The sequence below is a fragment of the Clupea harengus genome, chromosome 1 (assembly GCF_900700415.2).
Source record: "Clupea harengus chromosome 1, Ch_v2.0.2, whole genome shotgun sequence".
In the NCBI taxonomy this organism is placed as follows: Eukaryota; Metazoa; Chordata; class Actinopteri; order Clupeiformes; family Clupeidae; genus Clupea; species Clupea harengus.
Window position 1 is genome coordinate 22900921 of NC_045152.1, and position 21554 is coordinate 22922474.

At 42.4% G+C, this 21554-nt stretch overlaps 2 protein-coding genes across 2 annotated transcripts; both read left to right on the forward strand.

Moving 5' to 3' along the window:
• Positions 1-3218: 3218 nt before the first annotated feature.
• Positions 3219-10135, forward strand: LOC105898559 (ectonucleotide pyrophosphatase/phosphodiesterase family member 7). The gene is made up of 6 exons (XM_031571746.2): positions 3219-3838; positions 4335-4480; positions 4639-5268; positions 6693-6921; positions 8617-8731; positions 9527-10135. Exons 1-6 carry the CDS (start codon positions 3589-3591, stop codon positions 9582-9584), a joined length of 1428 nt encoding a protein of 475 aa, XP_031427606.1. The 5' UTR covers positions 3219-3588; the 3' UTR covers positions 9585-10135.
• Positions 10136-10704: 569 nt separating this feature from the next.
• cbx2 (chromobox homolog 2 (Drosophila Pc class)) lies at positions 10705-15672 on the forward strand. The gene is made up of 5 exons (XM_012825975.3): positions 10705-10862; positions 10948-10991; positions 12207-12272; positions 12774-12843; positions 12929-15672. The coding sequence occupies exons 1-5, from the start codon at positions 10791-10793 to the stop codon at positions 14393-14395; spliced, it is 1719 nt and encodes a 572-aa protein (XP_012681429.2). The 5' UTR covers positions 10705-10790; the 3' UTR covers positions 14396-15672.
• The last annotated feature ends 5882 nt before the right edge of the window (positions 15673-21554 follow it).

Below are 21554 nucleotides of genomic sequence, written 5' to 3' on the forward strand. Positions count from 1 at the left end.
AGAATCGGCGAGGAAGAAGTCAGTATGCTCAACTGGAGCTTCAAATCAGTTTTTGCTGCAGTGGTTCCAGCTTTATCACGAGTGGGCATGTCTTGACACACTGCCGTGCCCAGACACACACACACACACACAGTCTCTCAAACCGTTTGAACAGATGAATGACAGATGCAAAAGACACAAGGTCCCATCGAGTGAATATAGAAGCTCACAATATCACAGCTCAAAATGATAAATTCACTATATTATACCTATAAGATGAACAAAACAAAAAATATAAGAAAGACATATTAGACAGTACTGTGCATAGACAAAACCACACTGTTAGGTCACTGCAATGAAAATGTTTATCATGGATTTGTAAGGGATTTGCTGACAAAAACACTTTATTAGACTGAGACCGAGACTAAGACTGGTGCATTTGTTTGAATGATTGTCATGAAGCATTATTATAGCATTGAATGTCAGTGTCAAATGTGTTTGCCAGACTTAAAGACTAAAAGGGTGTAGCAAAACTATCGATTATCATTTAATATTTGAATCATTTGTGGGTGTTTTAAACACATCCTAAATCAAGCACATCCCTGCAACCCAGCTTTAGTGTTAACAGAAAGAGAATGTGAGTATGAAGTAATTGTTCTGTTCGCAGCAATGTCCTCCTCCACCTCATCCCCCAGAACAGAGCTGTGTGGGCACTGGGCTGTCAGAGGCGGTGACGGGCACCTTGGCAGGGCAAAGCAGTGCCCAAGTGGGCTGACTCCTCTGTCTGGGTGTAACGGCAACAGCGACCCATTCTTTTAGGGACTGGGAAGTGTTGACAGGTGTGAAAGAGACACTTCTTGCAATCATCCCTCGTTCTCTGTCCCCTCTCCCTCAATGTTGTCTGTTTTCTCTTTTTCTCTGCCCTTCTCTCTCTCTCTCTTCGTCTCTCTCACTCTCTGTCTCATGCTTTCTCCCTCCTTCTGTCTCACACTTTATCTCTCTCTCTCTCTCTCTCTCTCTCTTTCTCTCTCTCTCTGTGAAAGCACCCCTGAAGGAATCTGGTGGCTTTCAGCAGACATGACAGCTCAATGAGATACGCTGTCATCTGCTCCAGGCTGAGCCCCACTGCGGCTCACACCTCATCAAATTGTGCCAAGCACACGAGGAGAAGGAGAAGGAGAGACAAGGGGGAGAGGGTAGGAGGTGGTGAAGCGGGCTTAGCGATTGGCACACACCGGCCTCCATACATGCAGAGTGTCATCCAAAGCTGAGGAAAATGACCCGCTTCCCCTGACCCCCAACAAAATGAGAAATAGAGAAAAGAAAAAGGCCACGTGCTCGGTGCAATGATGCTTATATGTGCACCGTTCAGCCAGAGGAATACACCTGCTCAATGCAGTACACTTCGTGACATACTGCGGAGCTGATCATCAGACAGAGAGACAATGGTGTCCTTTCCAGGCACTGTACAGTAGGCACCTGCTGGGAACACTGGTCCAACTGTGTGTGTGTGTGGTGTGTGTGTGTGTGTGTGTGTGTGTATGTGTGTGTGCATGCGTGTGTGTGTGTGTGTGTGTGTGTGTGTGTGTGTGTGTCTGTGTCTGTGTGTGTGTGTGTGTGTGTGTGTGTGTGTGTGTGTGTGTGTGTGTCTGTGTGTGTGTGTGTGTGTGTGTGTGTGTGTGTGTGTGTGTGTGTGCGTGTGTGTGTGTGCGAAAAATGAACGATGGGGATCATTGGCATTCCAACTGTTTACACACAGCTAAACACACAGCAGGTGAGCTGAAAATCTCTACTTGACCCAGTGATTATGAGCTTGCATACAGTAGAAAGCGTTTGCACATCAAAGCTCTCCAGTCAAGCAGAGCAGTCATTTCAACCTCATCAATGGGCTCTCAGGACTGTGACTCTAGAAAGAGTTTATGACACCAAATGAACCTCTTCTAGAGCTCTCCGCCATTGTGATATAGACATGCTCCTTGAATTACATCGGTTTGAATCAATCATATGAGAAAGCTGATTTGACTTTAAGTGTATACTCTTCTACATACAGTATACAGTTTGTAGCCACTTGCAATTTTTCTAGATCATTTGGCCTGAGTTATGAAAAATGCCTCATAGTTGCAGTACAATAGGTAGATTTCTCATTTTTGACTAGATAAAAGTCATTTTAAATTGCACAGAATTATTCAAAGACCTTACATTTTTTAAATCTTTATAGACAACTCAAGACTTCGATGTAGTGTGATAGTTGATAGAGGTGTCAGAATGTCAGGCTGTCTGTCTGTCTGTCTGTCTGTCTCTGCCTGATGGTTTCAGAGCACCTCCTTTAAACTCGCTCCTCCTCCGAGACCAGGCTAGTCCGGCTTCTATCTGTCAGTGCTGCAGTAGCAACACATGGACAGCAGGGAGCATCAGAGGTGAGACTCTGATCTTGTCAGATCTGTAGCTGTGAGGTGCGCTGTGGAAAGGGAGATTTCCACTGATAATTACCAGCAAGACGGTAGAGAAGGTCGGATAAAGTTCTTGAGCCTGTAGAAGTTTTTTGTGTTTTTCTTTTTGGTGTTTACAAGGTTTAGATCTGTGCCCCCTTCCTCCATTATTCTCTTAGCAGTGTTCAAACTCAGCTTTAGAAAATCGCAGTGATGCCTGATGAACGCAGAGGTTAATAATAATATAAAAAAGCTCATGAATATGAATGAGGTAAAGGAGAGCAGATGAATGCTATTCCTTATCTCCATGAAGATTACACATTTCCCTTGAACTTCCATCAAGGACGATAAAAGAGAAGAGATTTGAGGGGAGGGCAAAAAATGAATTGCCTGCTTGTCAGGGAATTTGATGGACATTGATAAGGCTACATTATAAACCAGTAATTTACAGAGTTCAAATGAGAACGCTGTGTATGTGGAGTGAGGTCACCTCAAGAGCGTCTTTGTCTCACTGGTCGTTCAACCTCCATAATAGCTCTTTTCACCTGTAATCGCATTTCTGAGATGACAGTAGGGGGAAAAGGAATTGATTATTTTTTTTAGTAACGAATCATGACAGAAAGACGATGGAAATTGTGATTTTCCCATGTATGTGCTTAACAGTCAGCAATAAAGACCGTTGTAAACCATTTACCAGAACAAATCCTGGATGGACAAATACATTGGCTCATGCCAAATCGATTACATTTTGGAATCTGTCCAGTAATGTCTGCTTGGATTACAACACAGCCATACAGAAGTTGGTGCATATGATTTTCTCAAGGCCACTATTCATTCCAGCAGACAAGTGCACTTGAAGAAAAGTGCTGAGTAGTTGCTAGCGCAATCAATCGTCAGATACTGTGGGATAAGATAAGCTGCTAAACTTTGCTTGTAAGCCATCAGTGCACAGGAGGATCATGCTTAGGTGGGTTTGAGGAGAAGAGCAATTCTGTTCCGGACAACCTGCAGAGAAGCCCCAGCGAGGGAAGAAGGGAAATTGGAGAGTGGAACAAAGCCGGGGTCTCTCCTGCTGTGAGCTGGAATAGCCTAGGATCTTGAGGGATCGCTGGAGTGATTTTTTGGTTTTCCAAGCAGGTTTTCCCACACTGTCGATATACTGGTAGACTGGATAAACAGCATGCTGTGGACAGTGGGGTTGTGCCTCCTGCTAGGCTCCTCCGGGATGAGCCATCCTCTGAGCAGTCGTGGGGGCAACTCTGGACGAAACAAACTATTGCTCATCTCGTTTGACGGTTTTCGATGGGACTACGACCGTGATGTGGACACACCGAACCTGGATGCCATGGCGAGAGATGGCGTCAAAGCCACATATGTAACCCCAGCTTTTTTAACCATCACCAACCCCACACACTTCACCATAATTACAGGTAAAGAGAAAACTAAAAGAAAGTTAAACTGTGTGCATATGCTTTGAGTCTATGTTGACGTCAGTCTTAGGTTAATTCTGCTCATACGTACATGTTATTACTTGGATATTTACTTCTAAACTGTGCCAAGAACATACAGCAGCTGTGTGCATAACTACATTTTATTCTAAATTACACATATTTGGCACCTTCCTTTTTAACTACATTTATATCATTTAATCATGGCTCCCAAATGTCACTTTGTTCTATTTGTAATTGTCTTGTTTAAGCTGAGTCCTGCCCCAATTCAAGTCATCTTTGGCAGGTGGGAAATAAATGGGACTCAATTGAAATTCAATTCCTCTAATCTCCAACACTGTTCCAAAGCACCCTGACCAGGAGTGTCATAGCACTCAGAAGTGGAATGGTTCACTGCATTTTTATATGCATTGAAGAGTCTAGAGTGCACCAGACAATGAATACTAAATGCATTGACACTGGAGGTGTCTTTTCTCAGGGCGCTACATTGAGAACCATGGGGTTATTCACAACATGTGGTTTAACACCACCACCTTAGAAAAGAAGTCATACTGGCAGACGCAGTTTGTGAATGAGTGGTGGGACAATGGCTCCCTGCCCATCTGGATCACTGCCCAGAGACAGGTAAGCCATTTCCATTAATCCTTCTTGGTTTGTGTGTGTGTTAATATCTAGCCTATTCCTCTAAAAGACAGTAAAAGGAATAACTCCATGAATAGCTACATGACCTTTGTCCTAACCGCTCTGCATATTTCTGTCATATTATCCTCTCAAATGCTCAGGGTTTGAAGGCCGGCTCTCTCCACTTCCCCGGCACAGCCTCCCTCTACCAGGGAGAGAAGGTGGGAGTGGGCGAAGTGGAGCCAGCCGTCTACGACTACTCTAATGAGACTGTCTGGCGTGGAAATGTGGACAAAGTCATGGGCTCCTGGTTCCGTGACCAGGACCTGGATTTCGTGGCCATGTACTTTGGCGAGCCAGACGGCGCTGGCCACAAGTTCGGGCCCGACTCTCCCCAGCGGAAGGAGATGGTGAAGCAGGTGGACCGCACTGTGGGCTACCTGCGCGCCTCGGCCGAGAGGCACGGCATAGGCGAGCGGCTGAACATCATCATCACCGCCGACCACGGCATGTCTACCGTGTATCGCAAAAATGTCAACGAGATCGTCCTGCGCAAAATTCCTAACTTCTCTTTCAGTGATCTAGCTTTCCACATCGTGGACTACGGGCCCACGGGAATGCTACTTCCCAAGGAGGGGCGGCTGGACAAGGTGTACAATGCCCTGAAGGGGGCGCACCCACACCTGAACGTCTACAAGAAGGAGGAGATGCCGAGCCGCCTACACTTTTCCAAAAGCGAACGCATTTTACCCATCGTCCTCTGGGCTGACCCTGGATATCTCATTAATGGGGTGAGATATAAAGACATACAATTATTGAAAAGGCAGTGGAGTAAAGAAAGATAAAAAAAAGCCCAAGAGTGAACAAAGAGAAAAAGAGAAAAAGAGGGAGTGAACAAGAGTATGGCATGCTGTGTTAGCACCAAGCTACATTCTGCCTGCAGCTGTCTGAGAGATGCATGGGCCTCTATGCAGGCAGGAAACTTTTCATATTTCACTATTCACAGTTTCTAGGACACCAACCCACTCCTCTATGATCCCCCAGCCTGTGTCATTATGATAGTTCTCCCCAGTATGCATGATGAGTATTCTAATAACATGCCATTCTTCAAAGGGGTCCAAAAATATCGATGGAATTACCAAGTTAATTTGGCTCGCAGCTATGAAGGGAAAAAATGGAATCTTTTCGACCAGAAACAAGGAATTAAATTCTAATCTTAATACATTACAATTTTAATCAAGTGCATTATCACCTTCCCAGGATAATCCAGGTTTGGCTGATGGCATGCAGAGTTCTCTATTGCCTGGTGCAGCTTTTCATGCCCCACAATTCCACATTAATATTTACGTCTCACTGAGCTCACAGTAGTTCTGTAGCTCACAATAAAAATACAATGCAGGGAAGGGAATGTGTCAGGCTTTCCAAATCTGGGCATGCAAGCACCCATATATATTTTTCTCCAACAAGCACCCACACCTGCATTCCCCAGACTCAAAAGTACAGTGTATCTACAGGGTATGAATCACAGACAACAAAGACGTAATGCTTTCAAACCCCCAAACAGCCCACAGTTTATTTCTAGAGGTGGTAATTACATCTGTTGGTGGGTTTGAGGTTATGGTGATTAGGTAAGAGCTTGTTCTGGCAAAGAGAGAAAGGGAGGTACACCAGCAGTGATACACACTGCAGGGAACAGTAAGCAACAACAAGCAAACCAGTGTCCCAGTGCTTCACGTCCTAGTTTTATGTTTATCTCCGTATGTCCTTCAATGTTATCGATGGTTTATGATCTGGCTTTCAACAGCTTTGAGATAATTGGGATTGGGATGGTAGAGCGTGTTACTGCATATTGCATAAGTTAAGTGTTCCATTAAGTAGTTCATATCTGTTTTGCCTATCTGTTTTGCCTCTATCGGCTTCTTCTTCAAAAAGAAGAAAGGGTATTTTGTTTAGTAGAAGAATCAGTCTTATGAACGTGCCACATAAAGTTATCAGTTGGACATTGTCGCCATCTGCTGTTTTAACATGATAACAGCAGAGTAAAGACAATGGTGGCAGAAGCACAAGTTTGCAAACTACAAAGATAATTAAATTCACCTCAGAGATCACCTCTTCACCCAAAGAAATACATGAAGATCACTCTGGATTAGACATTTCTCTTAGTTCTTTCTGCACATTATTCTGAGTTTCTTCCTGCTTGTATTTTTACTTGCAGTACTTTCCGGTGCAGTGGAACAAGGGCGAGCACGGTTTTGACAATAGAGGTCTGGACATGAAACCCTTCTTCCGGGCAGTAGGGCCAAGTTTCCAGAAGAACCTGGAGGTCAGTCCCTTCGAGACAGTGAACATCTATCCACTGATGTGCCACTTATTGGGCATCACACCTGAGCCCAACGATGGACAACTGAACTACACCCGTCAAATGCTAGTACCACCAACAGAAGGTGAGAAATGCGTCCTTGCAAAACAATATGCTATATTTTAGTTTAGTATAGTTGGTATATTTAGTTAGTATATTTAGCCTTATTGCTGTTATTAAAGGCTACTCGCCACTACATCCAATTCATTTCTCACCAGATATTCTGATTTTGCCCATTTATGCGCTTTTGGAATATTTTGGAAGGGCCTTTTAATGTTACCATTAATTACCATTGAGGTTGACTGACATTAACTACATGGATTCAGTTCATAGTAGGGGAGAGCAGGGTAAATTGTCACACTGGCGGTTTCTCCAAAACCTGGGGCACAATCTCAAAACTGAAATTGCTACATTATGTGACACAACCCCCTGAGTCAACATACTGTTTACCTTTAATCAGCCTCTAAACTGAAGTAAGCACAATTTCCCACTTTTCCCCTTCCAAAGTAAAAATACGGCTTTTGATTTGGGTTTTTACATTTTACATTTTAACTTTCCTATGATTAGAGGTGTGGGTTGTGTAGTGGGTGTTTGATGCTTTTACTAGCCTTGTTATTAATTAGTGATTAATAAGTGAGTTTGGAGCAAGTTATCACAAGTGACCAGGGAGCAAGTTGTCACATATGATCTGTTGACTATTCAAAGCCCTGGCAGGTTTTCTCCCCTGAATTGGAGATGCAACTGGTAGGGAACATCACTGCGTCAACAGACATTGACTTTGGTTTATTACAGAGTAGTGCAGCAAGCAGAAAATCCCTCCTATGTGGGCAGAGATTTTTTTTAAAAAGCCGGTGCAGAAAGGAAAGAATGTGTCCAAGTCGAGTTTGGGGAAGAAAAATAAGGCAACACAGCATTACATGAAACATACAGATGACTCAGATGATCATCAGACAGACAACAAATGTTTCCGCAAATGGCCCGTGCTGCATGTAGGCTAAGTTACTGCATAGTCATTTTGCAGTGAAATATTATATGGCAATAAAATGAACACAAAATGTTTGCCCAAAACTCATTCTGATGTATTGTTTGCAGTCATTGTGACAGAATGCTCCACTCTCCCCTGCCAGAGAATAAGCCAGGCCAAAGGGCCAGTATGGAGCTATGGAATTATGCTTACAATGATTTTGATCCATTGCACTGCACTGTGCTTTTAAGACCTGCATACATTCTGTCTGACTTCACTGGTACATAGGTACTAGTGTTCTAATTCTGTCTGACTTCACTGGTACATACATAGGTACTAGTGTTCTAATTCTGTCTGACTTCACCGGGACATAGGTACTAGTGTTCTAATTCTGTCTGACTTCACTGGTACATACATTTACATTTAGTCATTTAGCAGACGCTTTTATCCAAAGCGACTTACAAGGCTGTATACACATTTTACATTTACACTGATGGCACAGTGCACATCAGGAGCAATTAGGGGTTCAGTGTCTTGCTCAAGGACGCTTCGACAGGGAATCGAACTAGCAACCTGCTGATTACTAAACGACTTCTCTACCTACTGTACCACTGCCGCCCACATAGGTACTAGTGTTCTATATCTTGTCTCCTCCTCTGTTCAGCTCTGATAAATTAATACTTTGACACATGCTCTTGATAAACCAAGTAAAATATTTACTCTATACACCTCAAACTCCAAAGGTCTTCGGAAAGGATTATAAATGTCTCATACTCACAACTGTCTAAATCCTCCATGTACTTCTGCTCTCTTTAGGTCTCATTAGACCCAGGATCTTCATCGGCCTGGGGGCTGTTGGCGGATTTCTGATTCTGGTCTTTTTTGTTTTTATGATTCATAATGTTCTAAAAAGACAGAAAACACAGGAAAGGTGGGTGTAATGAGATATATCTCCTTTTCTTTAAGTGACCATTCAAACCCCAAATTGGCATATTTTGAAATGATTTTAAAAAATCTCCCTCTACGCTCTACTAAATGTTCTTAATGAAATGACCTGTGCTAATTCAAAGACTAAAAACACATTTAACGTTCTCACATCCCAACTGCACAATTTTGATGGGAGGTTGGGGGTTGGCAAAAAGACAAAAGAGAATGGACCATTTAAAAGGTGTTTACAACTTTCTCCCACATAGAACACCATTCAGGACTCATTAAAAGAAGCCTGCATGTTGATGTGTCTGGTAGGAGAGATATGTGATTAATACTGTGATTAATACTGTGATTAATTGCTTCCAATACAGCTATTTCAATCACTTTTCAAAAAATACAGCACTATTTTTATACTTTGAAAACAGTGCTTTACAATCCTAAGCATGACCAGGAATCCTATGCTCATGTACAATTAGGAAGGATTTGAATTGGCATTATCATACAGGAATATCACTTATGACAACAAACACAATTACTAAACTAGAAGCGCACGGAAAGTGCAGACCTCCTCCAAGGCCAAATGCCTTCTTTCGAATGTTAAAGAAAGTACAAAAATTATTCTTGGATCTGCCCCTTGATCCCGATCCGTTCCCAAATGTAACTAGTTCTTCCATGGCCCAAATCTTTCTGGTAATTTTTGTTTAATTCGGCCGACAGACAAACAAACTGTAACAAAAGCATACTGGGTAATGAATGCCTGAAACTAAATCTGCATTTGCAATATTTTTTGTTTCAGGAGTGAGACTGCAGAACACGAAGAGGATAGCACAAATATAAAACAAACATCAATGTGAAGACTACGGATTTTTTTCTTGGCTGACTGACACTAAACCCAACCCTAGGAAACACAGAGAATCATTGAGATGTCTATGAATGTCACATATAAAGATATTTTGCCCTACATTTTAGATTTAAAATCTAAAACATTTAGAATCCTGTGAAGGAAGGATGAACTGAATCATAAATCTCAAATTGAATTACATGCAGTAAGCTGAAAGAAAATACAAAGTATTTAAATATTGGACAATAATGGACAAACTGATATGATGAACAGGGTGTTGAGAGGAGCTGGGCATTGTGGCAGGTCAACCCTACGCTATCACAATTTATATTTATTGAGGTTTTATTTTATGATTTGCAGGCCTTCAAACAGGCCTTCTGGAATGTCCATGAGTAGCCATGTATCTGAACCATTCTCTTCACTTAATGAAATATATGACATCGGCAGTGAATACTTTTTACAAACCATTAACTGTTTTACTAAATAGTTTTCAATTTGGACATACACTCCATTTTTGTGTTGAGTATTATGTATGATTTTCTAAAATAAATATATTTCAACTGATATATTTTTGGTTTTCCTTGTAGTCTATTTTTTTCATAATTTCAAATTATTTCTGGTCATATTAAATTTAATGTTTACATAAGAAAAAGTGCTAACATATTCGATTACTGAACAGTACAGTAGCAAACACAGTAGTGCTTATAACCATCCTCATACATCTTTTAAACGGTTTTTAGGGTCCACAGGTGGAGATAAGTACTTAGTAGATAAGAAGGGGATTTTTGAGAACAGAGGAGTGCCCAGCTCAGATGATTGCTCATTCCACGGGAGCACGAAATGTTTAAATGAAACCAATATGTTGGCTGCTATTAGTGGTAGTATTTATTGATTTATAATTGCTACTGGAAAGAAAGAAAAAAGGAAAGAGAGAAAGAAAAGAAAGAAAAAAAAACCCGTTCATTTTACTATTACTTACAAGCACCAAACAGCCTATATATTTCTAGTACATAGCCTGTATATTTATATCCATACTGCAAGCACACATGGGCCTAATGCCAGATATTACGCTAATCAATTATGTCACTGAAAGCACAGCATGATAGGTGACGTCGCACATGGACGGCATCCGATAAGGGACATACATGGTGTTTGCGTTTCCTTTCCTCCCCCTTTTCCTTTTCTTTCATACAAGGTCTCAGAGAAGGCTACAGCAGACATGGAGGAGTTGAGCGCCGTCGGAGAACAGGTTTTTGATGCCGAATGTATACTGAACAAACGACTACGAAAGGTCCGGCTTCACATGTTTGGTAGACACAATACAATACTGGTACACAAAATGAGGACACATTACTAATGTACACTTCATTTTGCAGGGAAAAGTGGAATATCTGGTGAAGTGGAGAGGCTGGTCATCCAAGTAAGTACAACTGCTGGCTGCTGCAGCTGCGGGGTAGACTCAAACAATGAAAACAACAACAACGTGTCGCTTGTTGCTTCCATGGCGTTAAGAATGGTTAGCTTCCAGGTCCATACATGAATTGTATGATTTGCTGAGATCCAGATGATCAATACGTAACGTTAAAGTATTGCATGTAGGCCTACTCGTTGTATTAGTTTATTTTTCGATTCGTCGCTATTGTTCTTTGTCTAAAGTTTTCAACGAAAGAGAAGCCAGAGAGCCCCTTCACTTGTTCCTTACATTGAGCAGCTAAGCGGCGAACCGTTTTTACTATGAAAAATATTCAAATGTAGGCTACGCTGCTACATTAGCCTACTAATCATTGCTCTATTGAGCTGTGTGTAATTACAGAGCTATTAAACGAGCAGGTCATTGTAGCATCCCATTTTTTAACAAATTACGACCACATTTTTGACCGCAACTATTCACAATTGTACCCATACTTTCAGTTGCAACGCTTAATAGCATAGCCCTCTGTAATTTGCAGAAATTTATTTAATTTGTTTCTAAACGCACGAGCAAAGAGACACACGCCTTCGATTTGCCCACTTGCATTGCGCTTTTGCTGAACTACAGCTGCCCCTCTACCCGCTGGTAAACCTCGAGACAAACGTCTTCTCGTTTCAGTCGGTGCCCTCTCTCTTGTCTTTTCTACTACATTGTTGCTGATAATCCCCTTCTATGGACAACCTGTCTGTCAATCAGCCCGGCCTTTGTCCAATTCCACCCGCCAACCCAGTAATTTAATCTTATTTTGTCACATGTGTAGTTTGAATACACTTAGGCCGAGGCTACTTGGTATTTTTTGCCTTTGGTCTATCTTGGTGCCTTTTAATGGCTTGTAACACGTTGTAGTTATGTCTTACTATTTTGTTTATAAAACATTAATGGATAGACACACAGATCATGACTATCAGGAGGTATCATTACTATATAGAAAAAATAGTATGTTTTATGTGAGTGCTTCATATCAAACTGTGAAGACCTCATTGAGGACAGGTTTCCCTTTCTCAACTGCCTTATCAAAATAATACTGAAAAATCTGTGTAAAAAGGCATTCATGATATGAATTTTATATAAAAAGTCAGAATGCAGCCTCAAAACTGTCACTGAGAGTGAGACTGAGTTATGGTCGCTGCAAGTTGCTGTAATCACTTTCATTATCTGTTTCAGGCACAATAGCTGGGAGCCTCAGGAAAACCTTCTTGACCCAAGATTATTGGCTGCATTTAACAAGAGGTGAGCTACCCCCACAACACACACAGCCCTCCCCTCCCCAAGTGCAAACAATGTGCTCTGAATCGCTGTAGCAGGCGTTAACAGCACCCCAGTTAGGCTTTTGTAGTTCCAATATATGTACACACTGCTTACAAAGTTAGATTCTGGGAATTGTGATTAAATGATTTGCTTTATATTCATTTAAAGCAAAATTGAAGTGACAAACAAAATTGCCTATAGCAGATGTCTCTCAAAAAGAAAAGGGCAAAAAGTGAAAGCAGGAACTGAGTGGGTTGTTATGTTAATTTTTAGAAAAAGGGAACTGTATTTCAGCAAGTCTAAGCATTTCCCTTTAACTACCAGGGGAATTCACACAGACCTTACAAGTTATATTTTTGATAGTTGTTAACAATCTGCAATGTGCATAATGGTGTACCATTTTGTGTCGTTTACAAGTGCAAAGCTGTGTGTTATTCAGAATGACTGAGACTAAAGCAATGCCAACTTTCTGTACTTTTACAGTGAACAAGAAAAAGAGATGTTATATCGCAAAAAAGGCAAAAGGCCTCGGGGGCGACCACGAAAAATTGTGGTATGTACATTTCATCAGTCACTGCCAGTGGGATGTGTATATTGAGATGCAAAGGCAAGGTGATAATCTTTGATTACCTCTGCAGGAAACCGTTCCAGAGGACACAAAGTCCAGCAGCTCCTCGTCCTCCTCGTCTTCTGACTCCTCATCCTCCTCCTCTTCATCCTCCTCTTCGGAAGACGACGACAATGAAGATGAGAGTGACCGAAAGGCCCGGCCGGCCCCTCGCCCGCGGGAGCTTCACCCCGTGCCCCAGAAGAAGGCACAGATTGTAGTAGCGAAGCAGGAGCCGGCGAAGAAAAAGCGTGGGAGGAAAGCGCTGCCTCCTGAGCTGAGGGCCCTCCGCCAGGGCAAGCCCCCCCGCAAGATCATCAAGCCCACAATCAAAGACTCTCCCACCGAGCTCCGGCCCAACACAATCAAGAAGCCCCTGCAGCCAGCGAGCTTCACCTACACGGGCATGGCCCGGAGTGCCAACCGCGACTCGCTGGCTCTGCACGGCCGAGGTGCCTTCAGCCAGAGCGGAGCTGTGAAACCCTCTCTGAGCAGCGTGAGTCCCGGGCGATCTCTGAGCCCCACGTCGCCATCCTTCAGCAGGCCTCCGCAGGGTAAAGGGGCTCCGGACTTCAAACTATCAGTGTCTGAGTCAGACAGCAGTGCTAGGTTAGACTTGAAATCATCATCATCATCATCATCATCATCACCATCATGCAAATCACCAGGTGTGGCATCCCTGAATTTACACAATTCCAAACTCTCCGCCAACACCAGCAATCAGGGGACACCTCAGTCTGTCTTGGGGTCTCCCAATGGACAGAAAAAGCACAATGTTTCCCCTGGACAGACCCCCCTGCAGAGGGTGCCTGGCAATAAAACAACAGCAGCAGCAGCATCCTCCCCTTCTGTGAAGAGTCCCACTAACCAGGCCATGAATATGCAGGCATTGAACCTGCAGAGTGCGAACAAGCCATTACAATGTGCTGGGACCGCAGGCAATGGAAACATGGCAGGAGGCAACTTCAGAGGCGCCGCCAACCAAACGCGAAAGACCCTTAGTGGTAACTCACGGCAAGAGTCAAGCCATCAACCAGCCACGGCCAGTTCAGGACCACAGCAGCAGGCCAAAAAAAGCCAGCCGGGAGAGGATAAAATCAAAGCCGAGGACACCACCGACTTGGGTCCCACTCCAGAAAGGTCAGCAAAGAGGCCTCCAAACAGGGTGGAGAAGACTCCATCAATAAAACTGCCTACAGAGATCAGAGAACCCGTGGGCATACGCGAGAGGTCGTCCTCCAAGGACGGAGGAAAGGCAAAGGTTCTGATCGAGATGAGCACCGGTGAAGAGGGGAGCAGCTCGGACTCGGACCAGGATTCACCATTTCCCAGCAATGGGCAGGACTTGTCCATTGCTGTCCAGGGAAGCCAGGATTGGAAGCCAACTCGAAGTCTGATCGAGCATGTTTTTGTCACCGATGTCACGGCCAATCTCGTCACGGTAACGGTAAAGGAGTCGCCGACCAGCGTGGGGTTCTTCAGCATGCGGAATTTTTGATTGAAATGACTGGCACCTGAGAGACTGGCACCGGAGGGCCTTCAGTCATCAGCGCAGAGGAGCATTTTTTTTTTTCGTGAACGAAAAAAAGTTTATGACTAGTTTGGCAAATACATCAAGTTAAGTGAAAGCGGGATGTCTACATATCTACTCTGAGTGAATGCTGACATGTTTACATAGCCCTTATTTTATTCAATGTTGGATGGTCTATACATCACCTGCCGAATTACATCTTGTCTTCCAACTGACAAAGAGGATGTTTGTTCACCAGAAAACTCTTCTGGGACATATTTTAATCTAAAGGTAGCAGTTGAGCCAGAGAACATTCTAGGTCATGTTCCCTGAATCCTTTTATTGTAGTAAAAAAAATATATATCTATATGAATAAGAAGACCTACAAGCATCAAGATGTGAGACATTCAATAGAAAAAGTGAATTGATATGTCCTACTTTGATTTAATGTGGCCATTTCTTCATAGAATTCGCATAAACAAGCTTTGACATTCAATATGTTTGTGTAGATGACTCTTGTATATGGAATGCCCCAAAGAAACAAAGCTCATAAGAAAGCTTACCAGCAGTGTGGCTTGACTATGAAGCTGCTGCAACTTACTTCACACTGACCACCCCATGTTTTAAACAGCTAGAATGGTCCCTCGTGGTTTTTGGTTGGACTGAAGCATCATGGCTGTTTGCCTTAAATGTTTATTTGTATAGACACAATCCTTTCCTGAAGCTATAGTTTGAGACACTTGTGGAAACAAGTTAAATTCAGTGATGGAAAACACCACTTTTATCTTAATTTATTATAACGTTCTCTTTTTACCTCCCTTTTACATTTTCTTTTTAAAAAATAAAACTTCTGCCTTTTGTACACTATGTTTATCGTAAGTGCATTGCAGTGAAGATAGCACACAGGAGATGAAGACCTTTTTGAGTTTCCCCTGATTTTGAAAATGATTTCACTTGATCAACAATCTCCCTTTAATGTTGCTAAACTGAAGTAGAAGTACCTTCTTGTTGCTAAGTTACTTTGTGTTCCAGTCAAATGAGTACACTTGTTGCCTTGTTATAACTGTGAGTAGAATAGAACGCATATAATTAATGCCTGTCCTACTGGATATAATAATGTTTTTTTGTTTGTTTGTTCATTTGTTTATGTTTTTTTTTTTTTTTTACAACTAATCAGCCAACTCTATCAAAAGAAGCCCCATTTGTATTTTTGCTTAACCAACATAAACTCCATTTTGGATAAAAAAAATTAACAAAACCAAAAACAAATTATACAAAGCTTGACTATTGTCCTCAGCACTATATCATTTTGGTTACACTTAAATAACACTGCACCCACAGTTGAAGTAGTTCCCTTTTCAAGCAAGCACTGAGGCAGCAGCAGTGTGAAAGAATCTACTCAGGGGAATATATTTGTGTTTGAAAAGAAGAAGAAACAGACAAGCTGCAGTCTGCCCGGAGGGCCGTGTTATCTCGAGCTGGGAGGAGAAAAAAAAAAAACCTCATTCCTCTGTGCAGCCATGCTATCTGTGCACAGTATTCCACACGGATCGGAGTGAGGGTAGGAGATAGCCTATCGGTGTGCTGTAACTAGTGCACTGATAAGAGCAGCGCTACACTGGGGCTCCTCCTTGGCTTCTCTCGTTCCCCGTTGCCTGTCTCTCCGTTCCTTTCAACACAGCATTACGAGGGCAGTACTGGACAAACAGGGTCTTTCCTCTCAACTGTGCCAGTTGTGCCATTTACTCCCCTCTCTCGTCTTTCACGCGTTTACCGCTCGTTGCTCTCTTTCTTTTTCTGCCTGCCTGCCTGCCTTTGTCACTTCCTCTTGATTTCACTCTTTCTCACTGTTTTTTCCTGTATGCATGTGTGTGTATGTTTATTGGTCTCTCTTTTTTTACTCTTGCATCACTCCCATGTCTCTCCTCTAATCTTTTCACTCTGTGTGCCTTTTGTGAGGAAATGACAAGGCATTCCATGTTGTATGTTCAGCTGAGCTGTAGGAAGGGTGGGTACAGAGGAAAACCCACCATTGACAGACTGTTCAACTAAGCATTGTTCTTTTTTACCCGCAACAAAACGAAAAGCTCCAGAGATAAGAGTCTGAATGGCTGCACATGCAGTTGAGGCTCTTTTAAAGGCTGTTTTTGTCGGTCAGAAACACACACACACACACACAACAGGCTGACGCATAGGAGTTCTGCTCAAACGCAGCTCCTTTATCTGATGTAACAGAACAGAAACCACATCACACTGTACCCGCTCACACTGGGTTCATTGTAACCATGCTCTGCAGACTGCTGTTGCATCAGTTCTCTAAGCAATCAAGGCGTTAACGCAGAGTAAATGGTTACCGTTTCTTGGTGGTAGGAAGAGGCTGATAAACAGCACTGTTGCACTCATGAATGTAATTTTGGGTTTATCACATAAGATTTTATTTTTCACTGTCTAACAAGCTTTGTTTGCATAAAAGTGCCAGTATGTATGACATACTTAAGTATTCCTGTCACCAAATGGAAGTCTCACTTAAAACAGGGCATGTTTCTAAGAAAACAGACTTAAGAAATACTGAGTCACAAACTTGTTGAAAGAGTGCCCTGCCCTGTTAGTTGGATGATATCTTTTTAGCACTGGACCAACAGTCCCCTTCACGATTTTCGGCGCCACTCGTTAAGATAAGTAAAAAGGCTTATCCTAAGGAAATCACCTTTTGGTGAATTAGCTGAGTCTCACACTGAAATAATTACATTTATTCTGAGAAAAAAAAAAAATTATTATTTTCAACCAAACCACCTGTGTCGCAATTATTGGCACCCCTGCATTGTACACTTTGCCAATAAAACAGGATGAGTCTTCTCCTATAACATCATATAAGGTTGGAGAATGCAGAATTGGGAATTTGAGACCATTCCTCTACAGAATTCTCACTCTCGTCCAGGGTCCTAGGTCCTCTCTTGTGTACTCTGCTCTTTTGTTCTTCCCACAGGTTTTCTATGGATTAAGGACACAGGACTCAGATGGCAGAAGGCAGAAGCTTGAGTTTGTGCTCAGTAAACCATTTTTGAGTAAACCTGGACATGTGTTTTTGGTCATTGTCCTGCTGGAAGATCCAACCACGACCCAGTTTTAGTTTTCTTGGCAGTGGTAGCTCGATTTTTGATCTAAAATGTCCTGGTATCCACGATGCCATGTATCCTAATGAGGTTCCCAAGGCCTTGGGAGGAAAAACAGCCCCACAACATCAAAGACCCTCTACCACACCATAAGAGAGGGGATCAGGTTCTTTTCAGTATTGGCCTCCTTCTTTTTACGCCAAATCCACCTTGACTGGCTGTTGCCAAAAAAGCTCAATGTTTGTTTCATCTGACAGTAGAACACCTTTCAGTAAAAGTCCCAGTAGCATATATTAAACTCCAGGCGATTACGTTTGCGGTTACAAGACAGGAAAGGCTTTTGTCTGGCATGTCTTCCAAATAATCTGTCAGCATGGACAGGTGGTAGCTTTGGAGACTTGGTGACCCCAAGATGCTACTTTTTTTCTGTAACCCTCCAACAGTGATCCTTGGGGATTTTTGACCATCTCTTACCACCCTCCTCACTGTGCGTGGGGACAAAATAAAACTTGGTTTCTCTCCCAAGCAAGTTTGTCACAGTTCCAGTTGATTTGAACTTTTAATTATTTCCCCTTACAGTATATTTTCAGGCGAGTAGCCATTATTTATAGCCATTCTCTGACTGATGAAGGCCAACACACTTCCCTTATTTGATTTGTGTGTTCTCTTATCTTTCCCATGTTGAAGAATGAATAAGGGATTTATACTCAAGAAGTCACGGACTACTGCTTAAAAGTTACCAAACACTCTGATCAACTTAAAAAAGTTAAATATAAATGGGAAAAATGCTTCTGTTACATTTCGTTTATTTCAAGGGGGTGCCCATAATTGTGGCACGTATGATCTGTTAGAAATAGGGTGTTCATTTTCATTAATTATATAAACATAATGCTTCAGAAAATGTACACAGATTAATCACACTCCTTACGACTCAATGCCCCTTGACCTCATATGTAAAACGCTCAGCGTCGGCCATATAGAATGGATTTGAATAGTGGCCTGTCTGCGTTTGCAGCAATACTTGGTATTTCTCCCACTGCACACTTGATGTGGAGCAAGCATCAATGTTAGGGGCTGTATTGGTAGTTGGATGTTAGGTCTACTGCCTCATCTTGGAATTCTTTGTATAAATCACCTCGTTTTCAAATTCAAGATGATGAATTCCAGAACTTCAGAAACGCTTGCACAAAAACCTCTGGAAATACCCAAAGGACATTTGTAAAATATTTTAACTATAACTGTAAGAACAAACTGTTATTCAACTAAAAAATTATAAAAAAAAAAAAAATCTGAAATTGAACTTGATGAAGGTGAAGCATAGGTATAATGTGCAGGTTTTTAGTAACATAAGTTCACAAGCTAGCAAGATGTTATCAGTGTCTTTTAAGAGACATTAATCTAATTCACCTAAAGTTGAATTTCTTATAACCCTTTTTACTCATCTTTACCAGGGGTGCCAATCATTGTGGAGGGGACTGTATAAGATGGGCATGCAATGGGATTTTTTCTCTTTTTTTGTTGCAGGTATCATTTTTGTCATATTAAAGTATAGAAGTATAACTCTTTCATAATATTATTTGCAAGAGTTTGTTCTGTTTTCTACAGAGCTAGCATGTCAGACATGCACACGACTTCTTAGCCTTGTAGACAAACCTGTGCCAAGCAAAATTCCTCAAGCTGCAATATCTGTTGGTCTCCAGCAGGTGTCACCATCATACTGTTCCACCACATCCTTAGAGCGTCAGACTGCCTGAACACCAGAAATATACTAGTAGGTAAATCACATAAAATGGCACACTGTGTCACTTTATTCATGTCCAAGTCTGCATTTTTACACATGTGTGCGCACACGTGTGTGTGTGTGTGTGTGTGTGTGTGTGTGTGTGTGTGTGTGTGTGTGTGTGTGTGTGTGTGTGTGTGTGTGTGTGTGTCAGTCAGCGGTAGCAGTAAGGAAAGCCCATATATTAGCTCCTATGACTGAGCAGGTAGTACTCCAACCATTTTCTCAGGAACTGGAGGCCCATTAGGTTAGCCAATGTATAGGCACAACAAGATAGAATGCAAACACTCCCTTAAAAGGACGGCATATGGTCATCAGATAGATCAGACCACCACATAAGTCTGCAAAATATTCAACGAATTTACGCGAGCATACGCAGAAACCTTTGAATTGTTCCTGTATCAAGACTGTATTAGCCTCGGCAAGCCCAAACACAATCATGGTTTTGTTATTCCCTATCCTCCATAGACAGATCTTTAGGCTGAAAAATCGATTACATGTGGGTTTCAGAAAGGCACTCATCATTTGCCACAAGTGCCTCTCAAAATGGCATATGCAATGATTACACACTAAAGGAGTCATGAGAAACATCACATTTCTCTTGAGATCGAGTTTGATTTTTTCCATATCTATGTACCCAAGAGAAGAAAATACATTCATAAAGAAATTATTCTACATTATTTTATATATATATATATATATATATATATATATTTATATAGATAACTAAATCAAAATAGGTTGGAGCCCCTTCCTTTCCCCCTAAGTGGCCAGTGGTATACTTGACCTGTTGGTGGCATGTGAAATGCAGTCGTGGTGACCTGAAGCCATGACTGATAAGGAGCATGTCGTCTCTCTGTCGTCTCTGTCTCTCTGTCTCTGCGTTCCCCTTTAGATATGGATGGCTGAGGTCAGCCACGGGGGGACCCTGGCGGAGAGTCGTCTTTCAGGACCGGGGGGTGACATAATTCAGGGGCTTCCAGAAGACCAGGCCTCTTTTGCTGGAGCATCCATCACCATATCCAGACACACACTGCCAGGCGACAGGGATCTGAGCAAAGGGTCTGCGCCGGTGATTTAGTGACCATCGTTTGGATGGCTGGATATTTGGCTCTTTGGAGGGATTCTGCAGGGCAGACACCTTTGGATTTTTGTTTGGTTGGTTGTTTTGTTGGTTTGTTTTTATATTGTTTACTCTTCCGTGTATCCGATTCCCCAGAGCTTATTCCAAATATACTGACTTCATAAAGCACAAGCATTGTTTTTTTTTTTGTAGTTGTTCTTATTTAATTCAACCGTGTTCGTCGCAAGACGGATCAACTGCCAATTTCGATTTCTGTCTTTAAAAAAGTCTGTTAGCTTTTTTTCCAAGCAACTCATGTTGATTTTTCTGTCCCCGACAAAAGCAAAATTCTCCTCTGTCCCCGCAGCCCAGTCGCCTTCCTTCCAGCCTCCCGCCACCACCTTTCAACACAGACACCCCTTTCTCTCAGCGCCCATATATTTACACACTCTTAAAAACACTGTCACAAAGAATGACTAACTGACAGAAGTTATCATTACACAAAGCGCTCGATTCCATAATTTATAGAGATCCCCATCCCCGTCCTGTGGAATTTTTTCCCAAAATAAATTCATGTAAACACTTTAGCGACAAAGAGGCACTCACAGTGGCCTGGTATGCATAAACACTGTGAACAGTGTGACACAGTCTAAGCCCCCCCCCCCTCTCCCACCCCCTGCCTTTAAGCTGTGCTGGAAATACGAAGTCTCTCTCTTTCTCTCAACCCCCTTGCAGCAAAATAAGCCAGACTGCAATCCATCTTGCATCGCAATAACACCCTGCCCAAATGTCTGTTGTTTTGGAGACACGGTGGCAGGTTTGTCTTGTGAGGGGACGGTTTCCATGCCAGAATATTGTTTCGAGAGATACTGTGTGATTGAATGGACTCTATAAGTACTCTTTCATGGGACCTCCTCTTTTCTTGAAGATAAACGTCCGGGGCATTTTAATAAGGGGATGAGGTGTGTTGTATGGTGAATGTGAGTTTGCAGAAAAAGGGGGGGGGGGGGTAGTGTTTATGTTTTTGTTTTGTTTTCTCAGACCTCTGAATTACATCCTGGCCTGGTTGTGTTTAAAGCCCCCTGACTTTTAACGATGGTCTAGATTTTCAAAGGGCTGTTTAGAAATCCGATCCAACCCTTACAGCAAAGCATACCTTCCCCACATTCACTTGCCCCCCCCCCCCCACCC

What these genes read in the sequence shown, in the direction of transcription:
- LOC105898559 (XM_031571746.2), top strand. Translation starts at nt 3,589, where the DNA reads ATGCTGTGGACAGTGGGGTTGTGCCTCCTGCTAGGCTCCTCCGGGATG. An exon ending in ACACTTCACCATAATTACAG is followed by an intron (nt 3,839 to 4,334) that starts GTAAAGAGAAAA and finishes GTCTTTTCTCAG; the next exon opens with GGCGCTACATTGAGAACCAT. An exon ending in GGATCACTGCCCAGAGACAG is followed by an intron (nt 4,481 to 4,638) that starts GTAAGCCATTTC and finishes TCAAATGCTCAG; the next exon opens with GGTTTGAAGGCCGGCTCTCT.
- cbx2 (XM_012825975.3), top strand. Translation starts at nt 10,791, where the DNA reads ATGGAGGAGTTGAGCGCCGTCGGAGAACAGGTTTTTGATGCCGAATGT. An exon ending in TGAACAAACGACTACGAAAG is followed by an intron (nt 10,863 to 10,947) that starts GTCCGGCTTCAC and finishes TTCATTTTGCAG; the next exon opens with GGAAAAGTGGAATATCTGGT. An exon ending in GGCGACCACGAAAAATTGTG is followed by an intron (nt 12,844 to 12,928) that starts GTATGTACATTT and finishes TTACCTCTGCAG; the next exon opens with GAAACCGTTCCAGAGGACAC.